Source organism: Malaclemys terrapin, chromosome 6 (assembly GCF_027887155.1).
Source record: "Malaclemys terrapin pileata isolate rMalTer1 chromosome 6, rMalTer1.hap1, whole genome shotgun sequence".
NCBI lineage: Eukaryota > Metazoa > Chordata > Testudines > Emydidae > Malaclemys > Malaclemys terrapin.
In genome coordinates, this window is record NC_071510.1 from 115,151,822 (window position 1) to 115,179,361 (window position 27,540).

The following is a 27,540-nucleotide window of genomic DNA, read 5'->3' on the forward strand; positions in this document are numbered from 1 at the left end:
AACTCCCAGATTACAACATTCAAGGTCATTTTCCTTTCATCTGAATTAATTATATATTAATAAACAGCTGCACTCATCCTATTCTAATCTCACTTGTATCTGTAATTAAGGGTAAATATAATAGTTTCAGAAATCTACTTCCCACCCATTAGATTTTTAAAAAATGATTAAAGTGAAACAATTATTCGGTTGCAAAAAATCATTTTGGTTTGAAAAACAAAGTTTCAGCTGTATGATGGAAGCAGTCCAATTTTTTTAAACTACCACTCAGGTATTAATCCGTTTTGATCAATACAATTTTTTTCTTTAAAAAAAAACTCAATTTGTGGTTTCATTTTCTGGATTAAGTGAAGGTTCCCTGGCTAAAATTAAAAGAAGACAGGGCTGAGGGTATGTTAGAAACACAGACCGAGTTCCAGGTAACAAACAAATAAACAAAAAATCCAAATTGACAAAACTACTGGATGTCTGAATCTGGTAATGGATCTTGCTGTGTTGAGATTACTTTTCTTCTGTAATTTTTTTTTAACTCAAACTTTGAAATCTGACTGGAAACTTCAGTGTTACATTCTTTGTTTTTGATAATACAGCATACACTACAAACTGTGCAGTTCTGAAGGGCGGCAGGGGTGCGGGGGAGGGATTTGCACAGAGTATGCTAAATTGCAAGAATATGTCTGTAAGATTTATACAGTTTAGCTCAAAGATATGCAGCATCTTGTTTCCTGTGTTTCCTGGGTAGTATGCTGGTGGGACACAAAGATAACATCAGAACATTAGCTTGCACTAAATGGAAAACATGCAACCATTTTAACCCTGTCGAAAGTCAGGAGAGGAGTTTGACAGATGTAACACTTAACTTGCAAGTCCATCATTTCTTAATGGCAAATATGAATTTTGAATGCCTAATAATTCGTACAATTATGGGCAAATATGGACAAAGAGCCTTAAATGGTATATAATCTGGGGCTTCATGGTTTGTAAATGTTTTCTCGTTCTTTTTGTTGCAGGCCATTAATAATGTAACATGTAGGCTGAACAATAATAAATGCCCATTGTTCTATTTACCTGCATCTCAGAATAAATACATATATATTTTTATCTTATTTTTCCACAGTGGAATGTTTAGGGAGGCCTCCTTAACTGCACAAAAATGCATGTTTGTGTTGCTTTGAAGAATGACTTTGTTGTCCCAGTGAAAAACAAAGGTTTTAAAAAAAAGAAGAAATTAGTCTATGTGACGATGATGAAAGTTCATTAAGAGACAGCAATGCTTTTTCAGGAAAGACTGATCTTTATTATAGATAAGAAGCTGCTTACAACATCCTACTTTACATGAAAATTATTGATGGTAAAATATATAGTAGTAATTGTGACCATGCTGTACATGCAAAGGTAATGCACATTCATATACCAACAATATACACATTGACTCCTTGAATGAACAAACCCTACAAGCAACTAAGGCGGTATCATAATGTTGGAAGTCCTTTCTTGCAGTTTTCCTGAAACTTTTGTATATTTCTGTTCATACGTGTCCAGAGTACTAGAATGCTGCTTTATATATAATCCACATATTATTATCTACCTTTGTAGATTTATGTCATCAAGCATTTGGTACCAAGGAATTATTAATCATTATAAAAAGACGACTAGTGGCAAAGAGAAGTAACCAATAGCTAAACAAAAAAAAATCATGGGATGCTTTTAAGATTCTTATCACTGCTTATTTCCAATATAGTTGTCTTAAGCTTTCTGTCTGTAGATATCTCACAACCTTTCCAGGTCTTTTAATGAAGAAAACAAAACATATAATGTGTGCAAATTATTTTAGATTAACAAAGATTCATTTTATTTGTACAAAAATTCAAACTCCATGTTTATGTATATTCTTTTAAAAAAAAATCCAATTACATCAAGTAGGATGTATGTAGAAAGCTCTAAGGCTGGTTGTGAGTTAAATCTTTCAGACCACTAGACACATGGATAATCCATGTACAGATTAGCTGGTCTGTCTTTATGTGAAAAATGTATGTATGATAAAAAATACATGGTTGAGTAGGATTTTTGTGGCTAGCGGTCTTTCATTCCAGAATGAATTATTCAGTAAAAGACATTCAATAAAATTATGTTTGTTTCAATAGTATACTCAGAATGAGTTGATAACTTTTTCATTCAGTTTTGTATGTGTTTCTTTGCCATTATTCGACTCACTTGCAAACATTTTTGTCAGTGCAGGTGTGTATTAAAAAGAGCATAGTCACCACAGGTGTATATTAAATAATTGCTAAATGTAAAGATATTAGCCACAAGAAAGTTGAGACTAACATTCTCACAATTTAAAAACCTGTGTAAATTACATCCTTTTGGAATTTCTATAAAGCCAAATGCTAGACAGCACATTATGTAAAAAGCCCTAAAATAGAATCAATCAAGGATTACTTGTTGATAACCCACTAGTTATTTACACATTGCTCATCTGGAATAAAAGTAAGATAGTTTTATAGAATCAAAAGTTATCTTTGAATGTTTCTAGAAGTATAGTTAGCGAATAAGGATGTTTTAATTTCTGATTTTCCAGTTCATGGGTCATATTTGACCAACTGCTTTCATTAGAAGACATGCCACTTTGTTGAGCTATTTAGGAATCAAAAAGACTGTCTTAATTTAAAACAAGGAGCCTTTGTTTTAGTTGGTGACTGCCTTGTGAAATTTTTCAGTTCTCAGCGGGTTAACCAGGGAACAGGGGCAGAGTCATAATTGGCCTATTTAGAGTATTTTGCATGTGAATAGTGTGTTAGTGAAGCATTACTAAGTCTGTTGTGAGTGACATGGTGATTAGAATTTAGATTAGGGAAAACACATTCTGTACTTTATCAAGTACAGTAATTAGTTCAGTCAGTAAAAGTTGATTACAAGTAACGATAAAGTTAGATTTTTGGTACTTAATTTTAAAATTTCTTTATTAAATGGTAAATTTGTTCTTAATATAAATGGTAGTATCTACACCTGTTTTATTGCATATCAGAATAATTAAAAGAACAATGTGTTCAATGCAGAGTATAATCAGGGGATTTATATATTATGGGTAAGTTTCAATGTAGTTTATAGCAAATAGAATCTTACTCTTAGAAAATTGTTCTTCTTTCATACTCTCTTACAGACTAAAATTTGTCTTTTATTGTGGTCAGATACTGTTTCCTGCTATTTCATAGAAACTAGAGTCCTTTCTTGACTGAGTAAATCTTGCATTTGTGGATGTGCATCTTGTTAGTTATAATACAAACATAAACTAGATATACTTAAAGTCCTTTGCTGCTGCTGCTGCTACTGCTCTCCAATAGCCTTAGATATTTTGGGGTTATTTTTTCCCAATAACTTGCTAAATTAGCCAGGTTATTTTTAGCAATGTGTAATTTTATTTTTACATCTTAATCAAATATTGTGTACTTGGGGTGTATATTTTGTATGGTATCTGCTTTGTATATTTCATGCACAGACAGAAAGTCTTTGCTATATGCAGATAGTCAATGTAGCTATTTTAATACACACTGAACCATAATATTAGCAACAGGATAAAGGTTTTTTGTTACCAAAAATATGTTTACAGACATATTTTGTCTGCTGTGAAGAAAATGAATTGTACTCAAATATATTTCCTCAATGTAGCTTCAAAAGTTTGTGCTAAACGATGATCGTATTTGCATAAAAAGGTGTAAGTCTACTTCAAATGTAAGTAATTCTAGGGTTTTTTTGTTTTTTTTTTTTAAGAATTTATTCTATAAAGCATCCGTAGCAAAGGGAAAGACCCTAAACTGGAAATGTTTAGTACTGTGTACTTTTAAATCTCGGAGGCTCTTAAATAGTATTTCAGTTTGCTTCATGCAGGTTTTTTTACATTGTTATTTTAAGCAATAAGAAATGGCTAATGGCCGGGAAAGTTAGATTTCACAATATCTATTTTTAAAATCTTTTAGCAAAGTCTCCTTGGAGGTGACATGGATATTGGCAACCCAGGAGCTCTCTCACCCACCAAACCTGGCTCTCAGTACTATCAGTATTCTAGCAATAACCCCCGAAGGAGGCCTCTTCACAGTACTTCTATGGGTGAGTTACTTTGTCTTGCTTTTTTTCCCCCATTAAAAAATAATTATTGAAGTTTCATTTTATTTAATAACATTTTATAGTAAAAGCAATAATCTAACTGAAAACAACAGAGCATGCTTGTACTTCCAGCTGGCAATACAAACGGGATTTTTTTAATGTTAGCTGATTCTTTGCTTTCCCTTGGTTGCACACAAACGGGTCCTTTTTAAAACAAAACTATCTAAGGAGGGAACAAATTATCTAACACTCCAAATCTACACATTCACTCTTTCCCGGCAACTTACCATCAAACTTCCTGATATCAGTAAGTAGCAATGGTGTCCATTTTATTTTACCAAAATGCTAGAAGTCTAGACTAAAACTGTAAGAAGCATAATCAGGTAGCTTGTTGTTCAGCAAATTTCAGAGAAAACATGTCTTACAATGGCATTTTATCTTTTTTTTCAGAAGTACAAACAAAGAAAGTTCGAAAAGTTCCTCCAGGTTTACCATCATCAGTAAGTACTGCTTGTCTGCCAAGCTTGTTTATGTTTTCTTTTGCTTTGTTTGATCAAAAGTGGTTATAAATGAATCCAATTCCAAGCTCATAGAGAATTTATCAATAAAAACTGTAGACAAGGTAAGGATAGTCTAAAAATCTTGTCACTTGACCAAACTTTGAAGTGATTAATTACACGATGAGGACAAATGTGTCTTGGTCATGTTGATTTTCATCAGGGGAAACTCCAAAGAGAGCTCTGGAAAGATGCCTGAAGTTTGGGTAGTTACCTGTACGTGGCTCTGGATAGAATGAGCATTAGTTTCACGTGTTGGTTAACTTCTTTGTCAGTATTATGATGATTTATGGATTTGCATTTTAAAAGAGATTTGTGGAAAGGATTTATGAGAAATTTACATGGGTCTCAGCCCAGAATACAGGGAGAACATCTTTATTTTCTACTGTGGTACCTGAATTAGAGTTATAAAAGTAACTGCATCAGTAGCTGTCTGCATGTGTGATACCAGGTGTCAACCAGTGGAATCCAGCTGTTGCCAAAGGTGTTATGGGTTATTTAATAAATAAAGATATAGTCAATAATTACTCAGATACTCACTCTTCCCCCGCACCAAATATTATATAGACTTGTAATGAATATCCTTGATTAATTTTTTTGTGGGAATATGGATACTATCTCAGCTAAACAGGTACATTTTTTTCAATGCTTACCTTGAAATCTATATTACAGGCAGTTAAAAGCTGAAAAGTCTCTTCAGCTGTATATAATCATTTCTTATGTGATCCAAATAACTTTTCATTTGATTTTTCTCATCTGCCAACATTTGATAGATTCTTCTTTTTCTTCTTTTATTTTTACTGAAAAAAGCTTAACAAATGTATATTACATCTTTTAAAAGTATTTATCTCAGTGTAATGTACTGTAAATTTATAATAGCCTTAATAGAGACGATAAAGTATTACAATCAGTATAGCTTCTAAGTTTTAGTATGGCTAAGAATTATATTTTTCTCTGCACCTTCCCATTAGTTTTGTTTGTGCTGCACTATTACATATGTGGATGCAGCATTACATCTGTGCTAAAAATATATTGGATAGATTTTCAAATCAATAGCTGTAAACAAAAAAATCGTATTCTGAAAAACGGACAACTTTTTTCACATCATAACCATATTTCCATTATCTATAAATGTGAGTATTAGGAAGTGTTAAGTGGTAATCAGTATAGCCGAATATATGAACAAATTAACATGTTAATCTGAGATGGATTTTTTGTTTTTATTGTAAATCCAATTAAAATTGAAGTTTACAAACTAACGTGTTTTAAAGAGGCTCATTTACTCCTGTGAATGTGAGAAACTGTAGTCTCATTACTACTAATCGTAGAACAAATAAAATTGAAATCTGAAAGGGAAAGACTATGAATATCACCATTTAAATATGAGAGGCGAGGTGGCTGAAGTAATATCTTTCATTGGACCCACTTCTGTTGGTGAGAGAGACAAGCTTAGAAGAGCTCTGTATAAATCTGAAAGCTTGTCTCTCTCACCAACAGAAGTGGGTCCAATAAAAGATATTACCTCACCCACCATGTCTCTCCAATATCCTGGGACCAACATGGCTACAATTGGAACAATTAATTTAAATGTTCCAATTATTGTCTTGTTTGTGATATTGGACTTATATGAATATGTGTCATTTTATTGTTGAAATATGGAAATTGTGAAAACAAAAGTTGCTAGTGATAGACATTTTTTACTAAAAAGTCACTATACCTATTTTTAAAGTTTACTTAGCTATGTATTTTTACTGGCCCTTTACAGAAATATATCCCCTCCAAAGCTTTTGATGAGTGTTTTTATGCTTGAAGTTAGCCGTGGATTTAATTTAGATGAAACTTTAGCTTTTAATAGCTTATATGACAACCTCAAATGATATATTCCCCACAGCTGTTTACATTTTGAAGCAAGCCAGTACATAATATGGATAATATTAAATACAGTAGAATGTATCTTTGAATGTTCTGGAATGGCAGAATAGCTTTGTGCTGTGAAAGCCACATACTTGCCGTAAGGCACAAATGCTTAAAGATGCAGTGCTGTATCTTATATTTAAAATTAACGATTAGCTTTTTCCAGGATTCAGAATTTTGCATATTTCTTTCTGATACACAGTATATTTGTGTGCTATAATGTCTGTTTTCTACTTGCTTAATCATTGTCATACAAAAATTTTCCATAATTTCTTATGAATTAAAAATATTTCCCTGTAGACAGCTGACCACTTCAGGACAATTACAGATACTGTTGTATTCTTGTCATAAGGAGAGAGTTTTATTATGATGTTGTCTGCAGTCTAGTCTCACTGTGGAGATAAGGTTGGTAGGTGTTTCTATTAGAAACCTCTACAGTCAGGGGCTTAAAACTCTGCAGTGAAAGTTTGCTTTGGGCAGATTCTGAACTCACAAGAACCAGAAGTATTTGACTTTTTTGCACAATGGTATCAAACCTCTTCCTCCTTTAAACATTTTTTTTTTAAAATTATTTTACATTATTGAAATACTTAACCTTTTAAACGCTGGTTGTTGTTGTTTTTTTTAAATAATATTTCTAGGCCAAATAATTTTTAAGGTGGACTATACCCCTTAAGTTTGTGAAATTTGAAATGGTGTTTACTAGGTGTACAGTAAACAAAACAAAACCCGCAACCCCTCCCTCCCCCACTCCTTTCCCCCCCAAATACTTTAATTGTACAAAGTGTTACCTAATCAGAATACGTGATAAATTAAATCTAAATATTTAGTGACAAGAATAACAAAGATTCTTAGAGATACATAACATAAATATGTTTGTTTAAATATAACTTTGGCTTTGTGCTATCCATTAATATATATCGTGAGAAATCATTTGCAAACTTTATAGATTTAATCCAAGCCATTGTCATCTCTAAAAGAATAATGCATCTTTTAAAAGGATCAGAGTATATGTATGTGATACACCTTGCAACATTAGCCTAGACGGGACTATGTTGTTGGATAAACAATATGCATTTGTAAATTGAGTAAATAGATTACATTGCATTTAGCTGAGAGGATGAAAATATTATTGTCTTTCTATTAAAATACTTGTATTTAATTGGTCTCAGTTTTATTTATACGATGGGTTGCAAAGGATTTTGAGGAGCAGTTTCAGCTGGTTGAATATATAAAATGCTCTTATACAAAATTTCTGCTATCGGTTGTAACAAATACGTTGTCTCTTGCTTTTACTGAAAATGATGGTTGATTTTGAAAGCAAAGGCAATTAAACTGTAAAAATAATCAGAGTTCAAATAATATTAGATTCTGAGTTAAACACAACGTCAGGAAGTTCAGAGTTAAGGCTGAAATGTCATCTTTAAAAATTCACCCTATTGTGACAAGGTGCATTCCAAACAGTGCATGATCTGCCTTGTCTTTATTCAGAAACACTGCAGTGGCTGTGGGAGAAAGAAAACATAAGTCTGGCCTCTATAGCTAGCCCCAGTCTGGCAGAATGAATGAATGAATGAATGACACTTTTCATCTTATGATCTCAAAGCACTTTATCAGCACTGTGTAGCGGAGCCCGTATTCCCATTGGGGGCTGTACATACGATTTGTTGCAAGAAGAGTACAAACTTGTAACTTGGAGTGGAATAACATTTTTGAACCCTAAAAAAACAGATTTAAATAAGTATACAAGTCCCAGAATGTTGTTTCATACTAACACACTCTATACTTACCGAATATTATGTTACCTAATCAATCTTCCAAGGTAAATCGGTATGCTATTTCACATAGCATGTACAAAATATCTTTCCCTGACACATTCATGTTGCCCTTTGTAAAGAATATCTCCTGTTTTCATGGTTTCAGGAATTCATGCCAACTTTAAGTTTCAAGTCTGGATTTGTTTTCCACATCGTCAATTTGACCTAGCTTTCAGAGCATCGTATTGGCAGTTAGGAGATCTAGATTCTGTTCCTCACTCTGCTTGGCTTGTGGTGTTAATTTGAGCATGTCACAAACTCTTTGTGCCTCAGTTCCCCATATGTAAATAGTGTGACAGTCCTTCCTTTAACTATCTAGATCAGGGGTCGGCAACCTTTCAGAAGTGGTGTGCCGAGTCTTCATTTATTCACTCTAATGTAAGGTTTTGCGTGCCAGTAATACATTTTAACGTTTTTAGAAGGTCTCTTTCTGTAAGTCCATAATATATAACTAAACTATTGTTGTATGTAAAGTAAATAAGGTTTTTAAAATGTTTAAGAAGCTTCATTTAAAATTAAATTAAAATGCAGAGCCCCCGGACCGGTGGCCAGGACCCGGGCAGTGTGAGTGCCATTGAAAATCAGCTCGCGTGCCGTCTTTGGCGCGCGTGCCATAGGTTACCTACCCCTGATCTAGATTATAATCTCTTGGGGCAAGGAGTCTCTCTTACTATGTGCTTGTACAATGCCTAGCATAAAGGGACCCAGATCTCTGGGTGTGTAGGTTGTATCATAATAAAAATAATTACAGTATCTGCCTTTGTAAAGTGCTTTGCAAACCTTTGATGAAATCTGCTATAGAAGTTTATTAGCTAGCACATTCCAGTCCAAAATATTCCTGATTCTTCTGTATTTTTATCTCCTTATCTTCAGTTTCCTTCCTCTGTAACCTGAAGCTTTTATCCATTTTAATGGCAGTTTAATCACATCTGACCTTTTACTAATAGATGTACCTAGTGCTCATGAAGTATATCTGATATTGCTTACTCCTCTTATCTTGACCACTGGAAAATTGAGAGCAAAACACAATGGGCCATACTGTTCCCTCCATATCCATGAGTGAAGAGGATGAAATCTGGCATATGCCTTCATAGGTAGGATGGACACAAAAGTGAGGAATGGTTTCTTTTCTTACTCTATGCCTTCTACCCTGAGGGTCCAGGAGGAGAAGATGTAAGGCTGGCTACACTAGCCTTTCACTACCTAGAGAGTCCCCTAATCCTTAAATTGCCAGCTCATTCAACTTTGATCTTCTTTTGCACACACTGAGAGCCACAACTTTGCCCATGGAGTCTGGGAGTGAAAAGATCAATTGTTAATTCACCTCTTGAGATGCAATTTTGCAACAAAAGCTGTTTGTCTGAAATGAGTATTTTATTATGCTTATTAATTTATTTTATAATACATACAGTGTAGAGCACTTCCAGTGTCTTCTGTGCTATTGAAAGGAAGATACATTCTCTGCCTCAGTGAATTTATGATCTAAACTGGACACAGACAAAATAGTTATGGCACATAATACACCAGATGAAAGTTCAGTCTCTTAGCCCTGTGGGCATGTTGGGGAAAATCATTCTTGAAAGTCTTTGTGAAAGAAATGTGCTTTAAAAGGCGATGTGAATGGAGCATGGTCATATGGAAGAAGGGAAACAATGGCATTCCAAGCTTAGGATGTGGAATGAAAGAAGATGTGAAAATGAGACTAGAAGGAAAGAAAGAGCAGTTAGAAGGGATATTTGGGAGGAGCCTACTGGATGAGTAGTATGCAGAAATAAAGAACAAAGATATATGCAGAGTGGTTAATTGAGTAAGGCCTTAAGGCTCAGGTTAGAGTTTAAGGTTTAAGCAGATTTGAGGTTTCATAAGTTTAAGTGACATCCACCACAATGACTTTGTACCCGAGAACTAAAAGTCTATGCAGGTATTAATTGCCCAAACCTACTAGCTATTGCAACAGCTGCTAGGAACAGAGTAAAAAAGTTGAGGATAACTTTAAAAGGACAAAGAAGTCATCTCTTGGTAGGGGGTTTAGGATGCAAGTAGCCTATGCACGTGGCATAGTGTTTCACTTGGTTTGATTGTGAACTGAGTGGGTGAGATATTTTAAATAAGCCTATTGGGATGGATAGTCAGGAGTGCAACCTACCTTAATTTCAGTCCTGCAGAAATGTGAGGGGTGATTGGGACTGAAGAGGGAGAAGCTCAGAAGAAGAGAAATCATGGCATTCCCTCCAATCACTCACATGCTCTAGTGAGGCTCTTTGCTCCTGAGAATGAAACCAGGTCAATATTTCAAACAATGGCTGCTTGTAAGTTTTCCAAGTCTTAAGTTATCTTTCTCTGTAATAAAGCTTTCCAGTAGCATGAACAAGCCTACTTGATATCTTTAGTAATCTGATTTTCTCTGTTCTGTGTGGTGTGATTTTAGTCTTGTAAATCGTGTTATTAAATGCAGTAATTATTGTATAATTCAGTAGTTCTCAACTGTCTCCATGCTGGGATCCCCTTTTCGTCACCAGAACTGTGACGTTTGGGGGATCGCCCAGGCCAGTGAGGGCTTCTATCACCACTTGCTCTGTAACCGAGGGGAGCCTAAATGTCTCAGATCCCTGCTATGTCTCAGATCCCTGAAACTAGTACTCAGCCCACAATCACAGGGTCTTACCCTGGCTTCTGCCAGCCTAATTATACCTTGGCAGGCGACATCAACAGCCCTTCCAGTCCTGCGTCTCCTGGCTGGAGCCTGGGCTTTAGGATCTTGTAGGATGGGAGATCTGAGCCCGGATGTCTACCCAGAAATGAAAGAGCCCCGCAGCTCGAGCCCTGTGAACTGAAGTCGGCTGGCATGGGCCAGCCGCGGTTTTTTCTTTGCTTGTAGACACAGCCTAAATTAGATATCATCCACTTTCTAATACAAGTTACCTGTTGCCTTTGCACATTTCCTCAACATATCCCCTAAGTGAACGGGGGATCCAGTGTTTCACAGACAGCCTCCTACCTAGAGGTTGGCCCTCAGTTTCTGGTTGCCTTTCACTTCAAACCCCTTCCATTTTAAAAGGGTTCGCAGTTTGTTTTTTCTTCAGTCATTATAGATATTCAAAGTGGGGAAATCCCTAATTGTCTCAATGTCTTCCTGTTAATTCTAATGGCCCATCAGTTGTCTCTTCCTGGGTTGTACCAAGCTAGGTGCTTGGAGCTAGTCTCATCTGGTTGGGGAGGCAGCCCCTGACTGTTCACCACCCTGCTGTAAGGTGAAGGTGAAATTGCACCACCGATTATGAGCACCGATTATGTATCAGTTTTCTCTCTATATCCAAATACATAAAGTCATAACCACAGTCTATAGTCATCTCATCATGGCCATCAAGTTCAGAACATTACACGCATTCATAAAATACCTTACTCAATATACTTTTATAATACAATAATGCAGTATGCAATTAGTTGCTTTGACTACTCATTTTGGGGGTTTAAGCCTGCTGAGTTCTCCCCTTGGAGTGTCTGGCTCTTGACTATCACAAGGACCATCCCAGGATCCTTTGGCCATCTGGCTAGCGCTTCCTTCTCACTTAGTAACATAGGAAGAGCAGAGAGGTTGCAACCAGTTGATACCTATTTTTGACCTCCCTAGGAGGAGATGCAATCCCCCAGGTTGAGAAATCTATGTTCTATGCTGTCCCTGGACAGAAGCGTTCAAAGTAAGCCAATGTTGATCAGTGGAGCATTCAGCAAAGGCAGAATCACTTTCAGCAAGGAAAATCCTGGAGTCTTTTCTGAGTTCTAACAAGTTATTTAAAACTTTGCCTCATTCAAGCCAACAAATTTCATTATGGAACAGGAGCTGCTGATGTTGAGTACCCATTTCTTCCAATAAGATAGCAAAGAGGCTTTAATAGAGTTTGCAACTTTAGCATTCTCATTAGGTACCTTCACTGGCATTGTCTTTGCCACCAAAGCTTCTTGGTCCAAATGGCTTGGAGTGCAATTCTAGTCACAAAGCCACTGTGTTTTGCTGTCATAGCTTGGGCTCCATCAATGAAAATACCAGTAAAGCAAAGCAAAGCCAATCCAGATGCGAAAACTGATTTTTAAAAGCTTCAGATTATTTTTTTCCTGTCGTGTTAACTTGGCATTTCCTGTCAGTGATAGAATCTCTTGTATGGCCCACTCATCCCAGACAAATATTAAAAATAGGGCAGAAGAAGACACATCTATGATGTCATCCAGTTGTATTGAGAAGTATTGGCTTCTCTGTTCCTGAGCACCTGTAACTGTGTAATGAATTCATCAGCTGACTGCATCTTTGGTGAAGGAATCTGCTTTCACTTCTCTGTAGATCAGTCAAGCAGATCCCAATATCCAAAATGCAGGGTGCGTTTAGTGTTTCCCTAATTATTTCAGGGATACCAGTAGTGTGATGCTTGAAGAGCTTTCATTTATGGAACTGCCACTTAATAAAAGTTTTATAATTTTGTATACCCGTAAATTTTCAGATTAAAAATTCAGTGGGTTTCTTTAGTAAAGATGGATGTTTGGTCTCCAAATGAGTCAATGGGCCTTCCTTTAAATGTCTGTAAGCATGCACCAGAATCTTTTGCTAGCTACTGCAACTACTACTTTGAAGTACTAGGGTAGCTGTCTTGGTCTGAGTCCATCAGAGAGGGAAGTCAGCCTGCGATCCATAGAAGAGGGAAGATAAGGAGGATGGCTGCAATGGCACTGCTGTCTGTCCATGGAACAGTGCAAGGAGCAGGCACTGTAATCCAGGTAACTTCCCCTTGAGGGGCAAACTGGACACCCAAAAAAGTCAGCTGGTTTCAGCCAAGCTGGGCCAATATATTGGGTGCCTGGCTGCAATAAAACTGCAAAATGAAAAAATTCCAAATGCCATGTTTGCAGGAGCATAGAGTCCACAGGGCCTTCGCTGAGATGAATGGGACCAGTTCGTACCTCTTAAATTTATTCTTGCAGACTCTTGGCAGATTCAGTCAGGCATCACTGCATAGATTGATTCTTGGTTCATGTTTTCAAGGGTATTTTCATCACCATAAGGACTTTTTTTTTTTAAATAAAAGTTATAAAAGTAGAGAAAAAGAGAGGAGGGGTTGTAGTCTGCCAAGTGGTCATGACAACTGGGTCAGCACCCCATTGTGCTAAACACTGCACAACACATGGTAAGAGACACTCCTTGACCTGAAGAGTTTATGCCAAAATAAATATATGGAGATATACCCATCTCATAGAACTGGAAGGGACCTTGAATCCAGACCCCTGCCTTCACTAGCAGGAACAAGTACTGATTTTGCCCCAGATCCCTAGGTGGTCCCCTCAATGGATTGAACTCACAATGCTGGGTTTAGTAGGCCAATGGTCAAACCACTGAGCTATCCCTTGCTCCCCCCCAGAGTAGGGGAAAACAAATATTAGCTCACTTCTATTGATGCAGAAAAAAGGCATAGAGAAATTAGGTGACTTGCCCAAAATCTGTGGTAGAGCCAGGAGTTGAAACCAGATTTCTTGCATTCCACTCTTAACCACAAGACCATCCCTCCTCTTTATTCATCATATTTAAGGGTGTCCCTATTCGTAGTGGAGGCATATTTCTTACATGATGTTGAGTATGCTTACACGCATAACAGCTTTGACCTCATTATCTGCGCAGAGAAGTGAATGTATGACTCAGTCCCAGAGCCCTGGGAAACCTCTATTTTATTCCAAACCTAAGATAATGAAAATGCTCCTGTGATGCCACCTGGAGTTTCCCTAAAGCTTAGGTCTGGTTGTGTGGGTTTCCTATGGGAAGGACATGTTAATGGATGGGAGAGAGAGGTCTGTGATAACTTGGCTGAGGAGACCTGGGGAACAGAGAACTAGGAGGGATTCAGTTTATGCTTTCCCTGTATATTTTAATGTATGCTAATGTTAAACATTAGAGGAGGACTAAGCTATTTTTTAAAAGCCAGCCTTATGAATTGTCCTAAACCCTAGCTTCAAATATCCAATTTAACCAAATGGGAGTTTTTCAAATCAATTTGGATAAGTGTGTTTCCTATCTGTTCAAATGCTTCTGCTGCTGCCAATGGTCCGCCCACTATAAAATCTAACTCACAAAATTAACATTATGGTGGGATCTCAGCATCATCACTGCTGGCAGCATCTTCTGGGCTGAATGCCATCTTCAAATGTCATGCATCCTAGGGCTTCCCTGGGGTTAGAAGTGTGCAGTGTGTTCTGGGTTATCACTGACCCCGGGAAGCCCTGAAATACTTGAGTTGAAAATGGCAGCAGGCCGAGCAGTGAATGCCAGACTTTCTGAAATCCTATTATGGATTTGGTAGAGTATCAGCAAAGGTGGTGGGATCTGTTAGGGGTCCATCTGAACTGACCTTCAGTTAGATCAGAGATGGAGGACAGATGAAGTCGAGAAAGATAAAATATGCATAAAGAGTGTTGGGTTTCATGATTGGGTCCAGGGTAGGAGAAACAACCAGAGCACTCAGAAGGAAGGAAGGAGAATAGGGGATTGGGTAGGAGGCGTTAGGTGATGTGTTGGGAAGAAAGAGGAACTAATTTGAGGATCTTTGCTACAACATTTTTATATAATTGAGTAAATACTGAGGGCTGGTGGAGTGAGGGCTAAAGTGCTTAGCTAGCTCCACGGCAGTGTGACTAGAAGACTACTGCAATGTACTGCTGAGCACTGTATGTAGTTCTTCTTTGCCGCAGAGCAGTGTATACTTTATTACAAGTGCTGACTAGCATGTGCTGCTCATAGCAGCTTGTGGACATGTCCTCTGTTTTCAGAATCCCCATCACCAGTAGGCCATGTTATGCACCTCTCTGTATATACTTTATGCACCATGAGAGAACACCCATCATCCAATGCCCACATAACACACAGTTTTCAGAGTAGCAGCCGTGTTAGTCTGTATCCATAAAAAGAACAGGAGTACTTGTGGTACCTTAGAGACTAACAAATTTATTAGAGCATAAGCTTTCGTGGGCTACAACCCACTTCTTCGGATGCATACAGTCCACGAAAGCTTATGCTCTAATAAATTTGATAGTCTCTAAGGTGCCACAAGTACTCCTGTTCTTTTTATAACACACAGTGCTGCCTTACATCCCTTCTCAACCTTCTACTCAGTAAAATTGAGCCCTTACTTCATTTTTTCATACGAACATTTCTCGTATGTTAACTTAAACTGGCACTTTTTCAATTAGTAGAAATCCTGTTGTTTAGAGTTTTCTTGATCTGCAATATTTCTTTAAACCTCCAGGGATCAGCAACCTTTGGCACGCGGCCTGCCAGGGTAAGCACCCTGGCAGGCCAGGCCAGTTTCTTTACCTGCCGCGTCTGCACGTTCAGCCGATTGTGGCTCCCACTGTCTGCGGTTCGCCGCTCCAGGCCAATGGGAGCAGCGGGAAACGGCGGCCAGCACATTTCTTGGCCCACGCCGCTTCCCACAGCCCCCATTGGCCTGGAGCAGCGAACCACGGACAGTGGAAGCCGTGATCAGCCGAACCTGCGGACGCGGCGGTAAACAAACCGGCCCGGCCCGCTTGGGTGCTTACCCTGGCAGGTCGCGTGCCAAAGGTTGCCGATCCCTGCTTCAAACTTTTTTCAAATACATTATTAAATCAGAATCTACTGTCAACTAATGAGTTGACTGATTAAAAGATGTTCTGCTGAAAATTGTGGCACTGGAAAGTATAAAGCATTTCTTTAGAGTCAAAGTGCTATGTGTTTTTTGTCCCCCTTCTCCCCCCCTCCCCCAAAAACACAGTAAAATTCAGTGAAGCTGTTGATAAAACTGTGTGTGTGTGTTTAAATAAATTATATATAATTCTTTAAACACAAAATAGCATTTGAAAGGCATGCTATGTTTTTTTATGCCTGGGCCTTTAATGTTTTAACTTCTAATAAAATGTAGTGCAGAATTCAAACAGTTCTAAATATTTAACTGTTTGGGCCCAAAACAGCAGTAATGAAAGGACTATTCTTAGCAGCTGGTAACACAGGCATGTGGTTATTGTGGTTTTTATTGTTTTGCTTGAGCATAGACTCCCTCTTCAGAGTAATGTAGGTAGTGCAGAGGACAACAAAGTGTTTCTCATGGACCTAGGGCTTTGGCCATTGAATACAGAGGATTCCTAAATGCCTGCTATAAGTTCAAACTGAAATACTGTAAGTACCGAGCATTTTTTTTTCCCCTTAGGCAGCACTTTTAGAATTGTTGTTTTTGCATAGCAGCATTTACTCTTCCTTCTGGAATTATGGTTGTATTGGAGCCTGCATATTACACCCTATTCATGGGGAGTTTGTGCATATTTCTTGGGCTGAAACTTGATATGAAAAATTTCAGTGTAATGTATTTTCTCCTCTTTCATTAAAGAATATATATATATATATATATATATATATAGTGGAGCTCTCATAGTGAAACAGAATTCTCTGAAATTCCATATATAATAAAGAAGAATGAAAGGAGTGGTGAATCTGGACTTAGTGAAATTGCTTCATGAAACAAAAATTGTCGCTGTGGACCCGATCCAAGAAAATGAGATTTGTAGATCCATCCTTAGGGTCGTATTCTGCCTCTAGTTACACCCATTGAATCCCAGTGCTACCAGAGGAAGTCAGGGGGATTACACAAGTGCAAATGAGGGAAGAATTTGGCACTTAGTCCTCTCTTTGAACATGTGCTTTGGGGGATAAATTTTAGTACAAGACATTTAGAGAGGAAAAATGGATCCTTTCTATTTCTTTCTCTATGTAGTAAGTAACTTCAGATTGTAACTTTCTTTTAAATATTTCTAGTGGACAGTATTTGGGAATTCTGGTATTTGCTTTGGGAATTCTGTTGTTGGGAAGTCTTTTGTTTAACATTTTTTATTCCATCCAAAAACTACATGAATATGTAGGTGGGGAAAAGATCACATTAATGAGAAAGTAAATCATGAACTTTATGGGATCCTATCAACACCCAGTCTGTCTTACTTAAGTTTGCTAGCAAAGTCCATGTAATTCTTTATATCACAGGACCACTTATTTTTGCTGTAAAGTATTTTTACATTTTCACTGAAAAGGTAAATATGCAGAAATACTTTTTGTCATGATGATTAGATTAGATTAAAAAAAAACCTGCCCAAATTACACTAATAATTATTAATGTGTTTAAATGTCTAGCAAAGCATCCATGAAATTTTCTTGGCATAAAATGTATTAGCCCTATAGTATCTTTTATATTTTTTTATTTTGAAAAGAATACAAAATGTTTGCCACTCCAAACAGATGGTTTAATCCACAGCTGAAAAAAAAACAAAACACCCTAAGCATTTTTATTGAAGCTAGAGATAGGCAGTATCCCTATACTTGGGCAATATCTCAGTGTGTAGCCCTTATAAAGACTTAAAAAAACAGACAAAACAAAAACAAATAAAATTACTTCAACTTTGGGGAGGGGGGTGCGGGGATTGGTATTTATTTGTTTTTACAAAGCTCAGCACTCAGGAGCAACCCTGCAATAACTAGGGCTGTACACATAATGGAAATAAATCAATGTCAGTGATGTAAGAGATTCCAGGGGCATAATGAGCCACAGTAAGTTGATTATTAAATCATGAAAAATATATCAACAATGTCCTTTTGTTTTTTTTAATAGTAGGGCTTCTGCTGTATCCTTATCAGAATCCTGAGACTGCTGTACCCCATATTTTTCTAATTTTAACCACAATCCCCTCCCCTGAACCCTTATGGCCCTATGTTACTTTCACCAACTCCTTAATTGGCCACAGGGGGTCACTGTTCAGTGATATGTAGGGGCCAAATGAGTTACTTAAGGAGCACTAAAACTCTGTGCTGGCTCAGGGAAAGACAGACCAGGGCTGGGTGTGTTAACATCACAAATAGCTGTTTGTGTTTTTGTTTCTGTCATAAATTGAAAATGGTTTAAAGGTTTCTAGTGTTTGATGAATTTCGAGCAGATAATACAACTGTTTATACAGATGGTTTAGGAGCATTCAAAGACCTACTCAGTTCCTAGCCTGCACTCCTGTGTTACATTCTCATTGTAATGCTGCAGCTAAATTCTTAAACAGGGAAGTGTATCTGTCCACAAAAAGATTTGTTTAAAGGGTTTTAGATAACTTTAGTGTTTTAAACCAGATTTGCATATTTCCCTTGATTTGACTATGTTTCCAGATGAGAACATCTTTTCCCTGCCAAATGTAAGCCACAAAGTGAATACGCAAAGTTAAATTGTCTGGTTCAAGTCCAGTTTGGCTGAGTTAACCCCCTTCCCCTGACTGGCCCTAGAGTCGTATTTTGGTTTGCCGTGATACAATCTTTCTCAGCAAAAGTTTGAGGGCGCTGGGGTAGATTGGGTTTAGTCAGCCCTGATTTGTTGTCATTGCCACCTTGTGGATTACAAAAGATATTAGTCTTCAAACAACTTCCATTTAATTTTGGCTCTTTTATTGCAGCCACACTTTGGCAGTGGTGTTTTAGAGTTCTTCACCAAAAAGATCCTCTACTTTGCTCTGCGACACCTCATTTTTCCACTCACAGTTCATTTATGATTCTGATGAGAGTGTTTTTTCAGGAAACACACATTTCACTTTTTGACCTAGGAGCATCTGTTAGAATTTTTTTTAATACTACTTTGGCATTCTGCAAGTGTTAATGTCTTTCATATCTGTTTAATGCTATTTAGGGATATTTATGATCACCTCTTGGTTACTTGGGGTAAAGTGTGTTGCAATTTTTTTCAAACAGACAGGAAAGCATTCATATGAGGAAACAGATTGCTTTAAACATGTGCTTCCTGTGACAGTAAAAAGAACAAATTGGATTTAACACTGTGTAATGAATGCATAAATGTGTATGTTTAAGCTTTTAAAAGCATTACATTTGGTTCTGGTCTAAACAAAAATCAAGAGTCACTTGTTAAAGAGGAGCAAAGTGGATTCAGAAATGTACAACCAAACCTGTTTATATTTCACAAAGCAGTTCTGATGCAATTTCCCCATTCAAATCCAGATTTTTTTCCTGCCTTGGTCTTAGATTGGAAAATTTAGTCTTTGAGAGCCTCTTTCCAGAGAACTGCCCCAGTTGTGCATTACAGAAATGAAACCATGAAAGGAAAATGTAGTTTTAAAGCTCTAGTTATTAAAATCACAAAATAGAGACCCTGGATCAATCATTTAGATAAGGAGAACACAAAGAACATACAGATTGCAGATATCTGAAATAACACAAAGTAGGGCATGTAGTGTCATATTAATATATTGTGTTGTAGTGAATTTGTTTCCATGGGTTGTCTCTGTCCCATATTAGCCTCTGAGGTTCATCCCATCCTTGTCCCTCCCTTCCCCTCTCCCCCCACTCCCCTAGTGTTAACTCCACACCTTCAAGGCTCTGCCTCATACCCACCATCCTTCATTCCAAAGACAGCCCGGCAGAGACACACATCCCCTCCACCCCCCTTGGAGCATCCATAGTTTGGGGACATCTGATTCTTACATTACACACTGAGGTACTAATATCAAAACAGATTACTTATAGTTGCACAGTAGGCTAGTGGGTTTTTTGGCCGACATGCCTGAAACGAAATGGGCATGCTGCAGTCAGCTTGGCATCAAAGTGAGATAAAGGAAGCAGGGGGAACAAAATCAGACTGTGACTACAGTAGCAGCCAATGGCTAACTTCCTCCCCTCCCCCACCCTGCGCTTACACTGGGCTCTAACGAACGTGATTACTTTCTTTTTTATTTTTGAAACACGAGTGAGAGTTCAGTGGCCCAGGAAGCAGCCTGGAAGCACTTCTTGTACTTTCTCATGCTGTTGAGCCATACCTCATTTCTTCGGGCTACTTTAGTTGCTCCAGCGTACTGCTAGCACAACGTACACAGGGTATATTGTCATTGAACTCTCACTGGAAAGGTGATCAAAAGGGAATTTAGGCACAGAGATGCATTTTCTAATATATTTTTAATAAACTGGAAAACAGCCTACTGTTAAAAGAAATATAAATATAGATCCACACACACATTACATTATCATTCTCTACTCACCTATTAAAGAGAGTAACCTCTTCCAAATCCAGAGCTTTAAGAATTCACTATACATTATTTTAAATGCCTCCTTTTGTTTTGTTTGTTTTTTCTTGAAGATACATCTTGAAATGAATTAAAGGCAATTGCTATCCCCTTCCACTCCACGGGTTCCCTCACCCATCTTGTTTTCTACGTTTGCAGAAAGCAGTTTCTAAAATGTGAATTGGCTAAATTATTCAGGTGACTAAAGGGAGTGGGCTTATGTGTCTGCCTACTGACCACCAAACTGTTTTCTACGACAGGTCTGAAAATGCTAACATATTCATTTGTATTAAAATAGATGTATTCAGCATGAAGATGTCTACAAATGGAGCAAAATGACCAATTTCTGACAATCCTGAAATTCTTTGCTGGCTCGAGGAGTTAGGGTTAGAATACAATTTGTTTGATAATTAGTGCACATCTCTTAAGACTTTGAGAGAATCATATTTAACCTTTCTTCTACCACATTCTCACATGAAATTAACACACCTTTTATCATTCTCCAGTATTTAAGCAAATATTTTTGAACCATCTCCATGCAACAGGTTTCCAAAAGACTAAAAGTATGCTCCAGGTTTCCAAAAAACTTCATTTTTCTTACATTTTAAATGTTCTGTTTGTGCAAAATTTTGAGAATCACCATAAGGGCTTCTTTGCATTTTTAATTTAGTAACTAACATATGAATAAATTTGCATATTAATTAGTTGCAGATTAAATCATGCATACATAATTGCCTCCTTACTGTGTTTAATGTTTGTCAAAATCTCCAGCCTGGTTTGATGGATGTCGTATGAAAGATTACAATTTGATGTACCCTTGGAAGTATTTACACCAATAATGCAGGATTCTTAATAGCAGAATTCTCTAGTTATATACAGTTACTAATAAATGTGTAAGATAGGTGCATGTCCCTTTTGACTAGATTTTTTTCCTTGCACCAAGTCATTTACTATTCATAATCATTAATGCATCTCCTAATTATACAGCATATGTCTGTTAACCATTTCATTGCCAATTTTCGGGTTGCAATATCTGATTTTTTAGTACAACTTGTATTATTTTGAGACACTATTCTTGAATCACTTTGCTTCAAACATTAGGTGTCCCTCCTGCTTTGTCTAGCTTGTGATATTTTGAGGAACAGCTTAAAATGCAACATCCACTTTGTATTTTATTTAGGTTCAAGAAATGAACTGCACTTAATTAATGGCTGAAGAGTTCTCTACAGTGGCTACTGCAGTAAACAATCAAGGGCAATCCAAGAGCAAAAATATTAAATACTGAAAACATCACTAAAATGCTGAGTAATTTGAAAAAGCATGAAATGTGTTACAGAAAGAGAATTAGATATATAACTTCCACACCTTCAGCCGTGAATTTGCATCAGTATGAGTCCATCAGAGGGGCTGCAGAACTGGAGCAATATTGCTGTCTTCTTAACTCACCCCAGTGTGCTACGGTATTGCATCTCACATGGTTTTCAGTAGGAGGGACCTCAGGTTGACAGGTTATATACTGAGTGCAGTACCTACGCGGTACCTAATGCAGTTAGGGCTAGATTCACAAGGGGACTTAGGCACCTAACTGCCATTTTAGATGCCTGCATTCAACATTTATGGCATTCACAAAAGCCTTGCTTAACTGCTGCTTTATGCTGGACGCACCATAAGTCCCTAAGTTTCCTAAATTTCTTTGCTGTTAAAGTCCCAAAATGGCCTACATTTCAGTGGCTGAGCATGCGCACAGTCACCTAAGTCCTGACACCACCCAGGAGATCAGTGCCTAACTAATGCCTAAGCTCACAGCAGGCAAAGAGGGAAATTGAACTCCCACATCCTGGGCGAGTGCCTTAACCAATAGGCTAAAGGTTATGGGAGCGGAGGGCACTATCATCCTCTCTTCCTCTTGCAAAAAAACTGTGGCATTTCTTGCAAAAAAAACTGTGTAGGCACCAAATTCCAGGAGAGGACTCATGGCTGAAAACCCAAAGCAGAGACAGATGCCTCCTTCTGACCTGGACTAACTCCCTTTGAGTGGTCCCACCCTTCTCAGTAGTTCCAACTGGGTAGTTTGGATGGCTCCCTGCTCATCGTGTTGGCTTTTGTGAATCCCATCCATAGGTACCTAGCTCTTCCCAGGTATTGTACAGGGAGCCTGGACACTTAGCTCAGGGTCCTGAATTGCACTAGGCAGCAGAGCGCCTAAAAGGTAGGTGCTGCGACACTTAGCATTGCAGCGCCTGAAGTCCCTTTGTGAATCTAGCTCTGTGAGCTCCAATTCCTAGGCATAATAATATGGTGAGCTGCATGTGAACAAACGCCGTCGCTCTTCTGGTCCCAAAGCTTAATTAAATTGCTATTTAAAAGCCCTCCCTCTTAGCTTTCTGGGAGCTGTTTAACTTATATGTCATACGTTCATGATGCTTTGATGTCAAATGTACCACCCAAGTAAGTGATAAAAAATCATGAGTCAGGTTCCCCAAAATCATGAGATTGGCTTAAAAAACATAAGATTTAAAAAAATATGTTAATTAGGAGTCTTCCAATTTGCTTGTGAGTTTTGAGTCTTTAGGGTGCCCTTAAGTTTTTGTGTACAACCATGAGGACTAGAAACGTTTTTTCTTTTTAAATTAAATAACGAGAGTTTATATCTCATGTTGTTACAGCATTCCTGTATCTGAGGCTGGGGGGAGTGGGGAAAGAATATTGCACAACTTGTGATAAAATCCCAAGAGTTGGCAGTAGTGAATTTAGCAGCAAGCAAGATTTTCTTTCTTCTTCCTTGTATGACTGTACATTATCTACTTTTCAAACAAGGGCAAGAGGGCAGATTTATAGAATTTCCAAATCTCACATTTTGATACAGAAATTGGCATTTATGTGTGTAAAAGCAAGCATTTAAGTGCAAACTTGAACAATTAAAGGGAATATGGTGTTCTACTCCCCCTGCTCTGTCATTCATCTGCAGTGTGGTTCCCAGCAAGTCATTTAACCTCTCTGGGACTGAGTTTCGCCTCCCACGTTTTGTCTGTAAACCCTTCAAGACAGTGACTATCTCTCACACTGCTTGTACAGTGCCTAGCAAAATAGGATGGCAATCTTGATTGGGGCTTCTAGGCTCTTCCACAATACGAACAATATATTAAATGTGGCATTTGGATATCTGCTTCTGAAAACTGGCCTTCTTTGAGTTATTTTAATGGGGGAATGAGAGGGATTTTGTTCAGTAATGTGTGTGGTTTTGTATTTACAATAGTTCCACTGTGTGTATTTTATTATACTAAGCATGCACATATTATTTACATATATATAGTGTGTGCATTTAACATAATAAAATATACAAAGTGAAACTACCGTATGGCCCAAACTACTCACAAAACAATATTCTTCTTTCAGAAGATGCAGCAGCTTGACATCTTTATTCCAACTAGTGTGTTTCTAAGAAAGATTTCAGCACAAAGTCCTAATGAAATAAAGGTATAACCACCCCCTTTTCAGCAGGATTTTACATGGTAGAAATAAAACATAGTGGAACTACTGCCCAAAGACCTCACAGATTTCTCTTCTCTAATCACAGAAGAACATAAACTGCTTAATACTTACCATTAATTATCCTCTTGCACAGTACAATTCAGTATTAAACCACAAAAGACTGTTCAAATACAAAGGACAAATCTACAAAAGCAAGAAAATTTTAAGGCCAGACTACATTCAGCAAAATCGACCCTGTAGTAAGCAGGTGCAGCTCCTATCAAAATCGCTGGGTTAAATTCAGTTGTGATGTAAATGCCAATATAAGTTACATATTTTGGTGCACAATAAGTTGATCATAAACATGGTGTACTGGGTGTTGTTATAATTGTCTAACTAGTGGAACTAGCACCAATCCATCATTCAGAAAGTGATCAAAATATTTGCCCTGCTTTAATTTAAACCCATGCCTCAAATACCATGCCCCGTTCTCCCCGGGCTTGATTCATTCATGGCACCAATGGGTGTGATTTCCACTGATGCCAGAGCTGGAAATTGCCTCAAAGGAATACCAGGTGGGTTTAAGTTATATTTATTGCGAACACCAGCTGGATGACAAATCAGCACTAGTTTATATCACTGTTTACATGACTGCTGAATGTAGTCCAGCTTTAATACACAATAGGCTGTGTCTAAGAGCTAAATTCTGCACATTCAAGGGCAGAAATGACCCTAATTATTGTTTGGAACAGTCTTTGAAAAAGTTGTTGGATCAGCTACTTCAGCAGTGAAAGAAAAAGTCTTTATCCAACAGTTTTTCTCCTCAAGATTTTATTCCCTGGGTGTTTAAGGTGTATTAGTTATAAACAGAAAAAAGAAACAAAATCATTTGAGAAAAAAGAAAGCAAGAACCCCAGCAACCCAGTCCAATAACAACTGCAGGTAGAGTTCTGCACCATAAAAAAGGCCTTTCTGATGTTTTTTCAAGTTGAAGTTTACATAGTTTCCTGCAGACCTTCTGAAAGCCTAATTGTTCCTTCACTCCCTAGTTCTTATTTGCTGTTCTGCCCTGTGTGCCTGTGCAAGGTTCACGCAGCAAGTTAACTCCTTGCTTGTTGGAATACTAGCAGGACTTCTGAATCCTGTCGCACCTTGCTGGCTTAATGTCTTTTTGGGTGTAAATACCAAAAAGGGAGATAAATTATATAATTTAGCACAGTGGGGTACAGCTAAAGCAATGACATGAAAATAAGAGAAGAAGAATTTGAACTAAATACCAGGTGAAACTTCCCGATAGCAAGATGTGTTAGATTGTGAAATAAATGAGGTGTTGGACTTTTTCACATTAGATTGTTAAAACTAGACTAGATAAAATACTAAAAAGCATACCACCTCCCTCCCAGATTCATTGTCATCCCCCACAAATGGGGTGTATCTTCATGATCCCTTGGATACCATCCTAAAATTCTTCTTCCTTACTGAATAAGCCTGACCTGATTCTGACATCCCAATGTCACTGAGCTTGAGTCTTTCTTCCTCCTCAGCATGTCCACCTTGACGATTTTGCCCCCAAAGAATTGGCTTAGTCCTCAAGAGTGCCCCAAATACTCCTAAAGATCAGGTTCCTTTTACTTTATACTCAGTTATGAACTGTGATCAAGGACAACAGTGATCTTATGAACAGATGCTCCTTTGACTCCTGATCCCTAGTGAAAAGTAACTATGGATGACTCATACTGAATACCCCTTCCTCTGTGGAGGACATAATTTTTTCCCCTCACATACAGGTCCATTCTCTTTACAGACCTGGTGGCTGTCCTGCTGGGTGAGTGAGTCTGACAGCTTGAAGACTGAGTGGAGCTGCTTCAGAGAGAAAGGCCTGTCTTTTGAAGCTGTTGACTTCCTAATTAACAGGAGAACATTTTTTTAAGTCTAGGAATAACTCACTTCTGTTCAGTGGGGCACTGATAAGAATATCAGTGCTTGCACATTCTCTAGCCCCTCTTATTCTTTCTCAAATTATGCTTTCACTTCCCTTGTTCCGTGGCATGCAACAGAGGTAGGGTAGCATGATTTCTCCCATTTTATGCAAAGGAAAATGCAGCACAAGAAACTAAACAACTTCCTGAGGTCACACGGTAAATCACTGTAAAAAACAGGATTAAAACACAGCTCCTGTGTCCAAGGTCTATACTTAATCTGCTAGACCACAGTGCATCTTGTATGAGCCACTTAACCTGTGTCTCCGTTTTTTTGGCCGCCTTACACCACACACCACAACGATCCTTTTGTCATCTAGGGGTGAGAAAGGAATTTGACATCCACTTAGGTGACCTTTTTCAGTTTTCCAAATGACAACAGACGATGAGCCAGATTTTCAGGTACACTGAGTTTACACTCAGTATAGCTCAGGGATTGAGGGAGAGGGACAAAAGTGTCTTTAAGGCCTGGTCCACACTGGGGAGGGGAGTCAATCTAAGTTATGGAACTTCAGCTACATGAATAACGTAGCTGAAGTCGACATACATAGGTCGACTTACTGTGGTGTCTTCACCGCGGTGAGTCGACTGCTGCCACTCCCCGATCGACTCTGCCTGCACCTCTCGTGGCGGTGGAGTACAGAAGTCGATGGGAGAGCACTCAGGGGATCGATTTATCGCGTCTAGACTAGATGCAATAAATCGACCCCCGCTGGATCGATCGCTGCCCGCCGATGCGGCGGGTAGTGTAGACATACCCATAGTCACCTTTTGCATTCCCCCAAGCGCAAGTGAAGAGTAAGCTGTTCTCAAACACAAACTGGAGCAGCCGTAGGGTGATGAAAATCTGGTTATCCCAGCTTCATACCTGATGAGATCCCCCCATGTTGTCAAGCTTAAAGCTCTTAAAGCTTAATAGCAAAACTTGGATTTAAATCCAATTTAGCTGGAGAAAGGGGCTGAGGATCCTGACCTATAACGTGATTTTTGAAAAGTAGACATGTACAGTGCAGTATCCTGCCGGATGCTGCTGATGCTCCATTCTGCCTTTACAGTTTGCTCTGCCAAAGCTGACCTCATGGGTGCTTTCACGTATAGCAGTTACCTGTGTATGGAAAGCAGGAAAACATACTCTATCTTAACCATAGCATTTACTAATGGTTACAATGCATGTGTCTATTTCTTAGTAACTAAGGTCTGTGTGCTAAGGAACATATCTACTTCCTGTATTCGTACAGCATATAGCACACTGCGAACTGGGACCTATACGTGATAATTTAATAGTTTGTGTATCTATAGTTTCTGTAAATTCCTGCAGTCCAGCAGACTACATATAAAGTCATATTAGTATGAATTATTTGGAATATGGGGAAAAATGCACTTTAGATGGAAACTTTGAAGCCTAGTACTGTTTTATAAAAATAATTATGCACCTGTGTAATACACTGGTTTTCATCCTTTTCTCATTTACGGACCCCTAAAAAATTTCAAATGGAGGTGCGGACCCCTTTGGAAATCTTAGAAATAGTCTGCAAACCTCAGGGGTCCACAGACCACAGATTAAAACCACTGCACTATGGTAATGGCAACCTTTCGTGG

At 38.1% G+C, this 27,540-nt stretch overlaps 1 protein-coding gene across 12 annotated transcripts in view; it reads left to right on the forward strand.

The window, feature by feature from the left end:
* The window catches only part of TCF4 (transcription factor 4), a 330,874-nt gene that overhangs the window by 202,614 nt on the left and 100,720 nt on the right, over nucleotides 1-27,540 (forward strand). For all 12 annotated transcript variants that reach the window (XM_054032796.1, XM_054032800.1, XM_054032797.1 and 9 more), the window contains 2 exons: nucleotides 3,978-4,107; nucleotides 4,555-4,604. In XM_054032796.1, coding sequence (XP_053888771.1) covers nucleotides 3,978-4,107; nucleotides 4,555-4,604 — 180 coding nt within the window. The remainder of the gene's footprint in view (nucleotides 1-3,977; nucleotides 4,108-4,554; nucleotides 4,605-27,540) is intronic.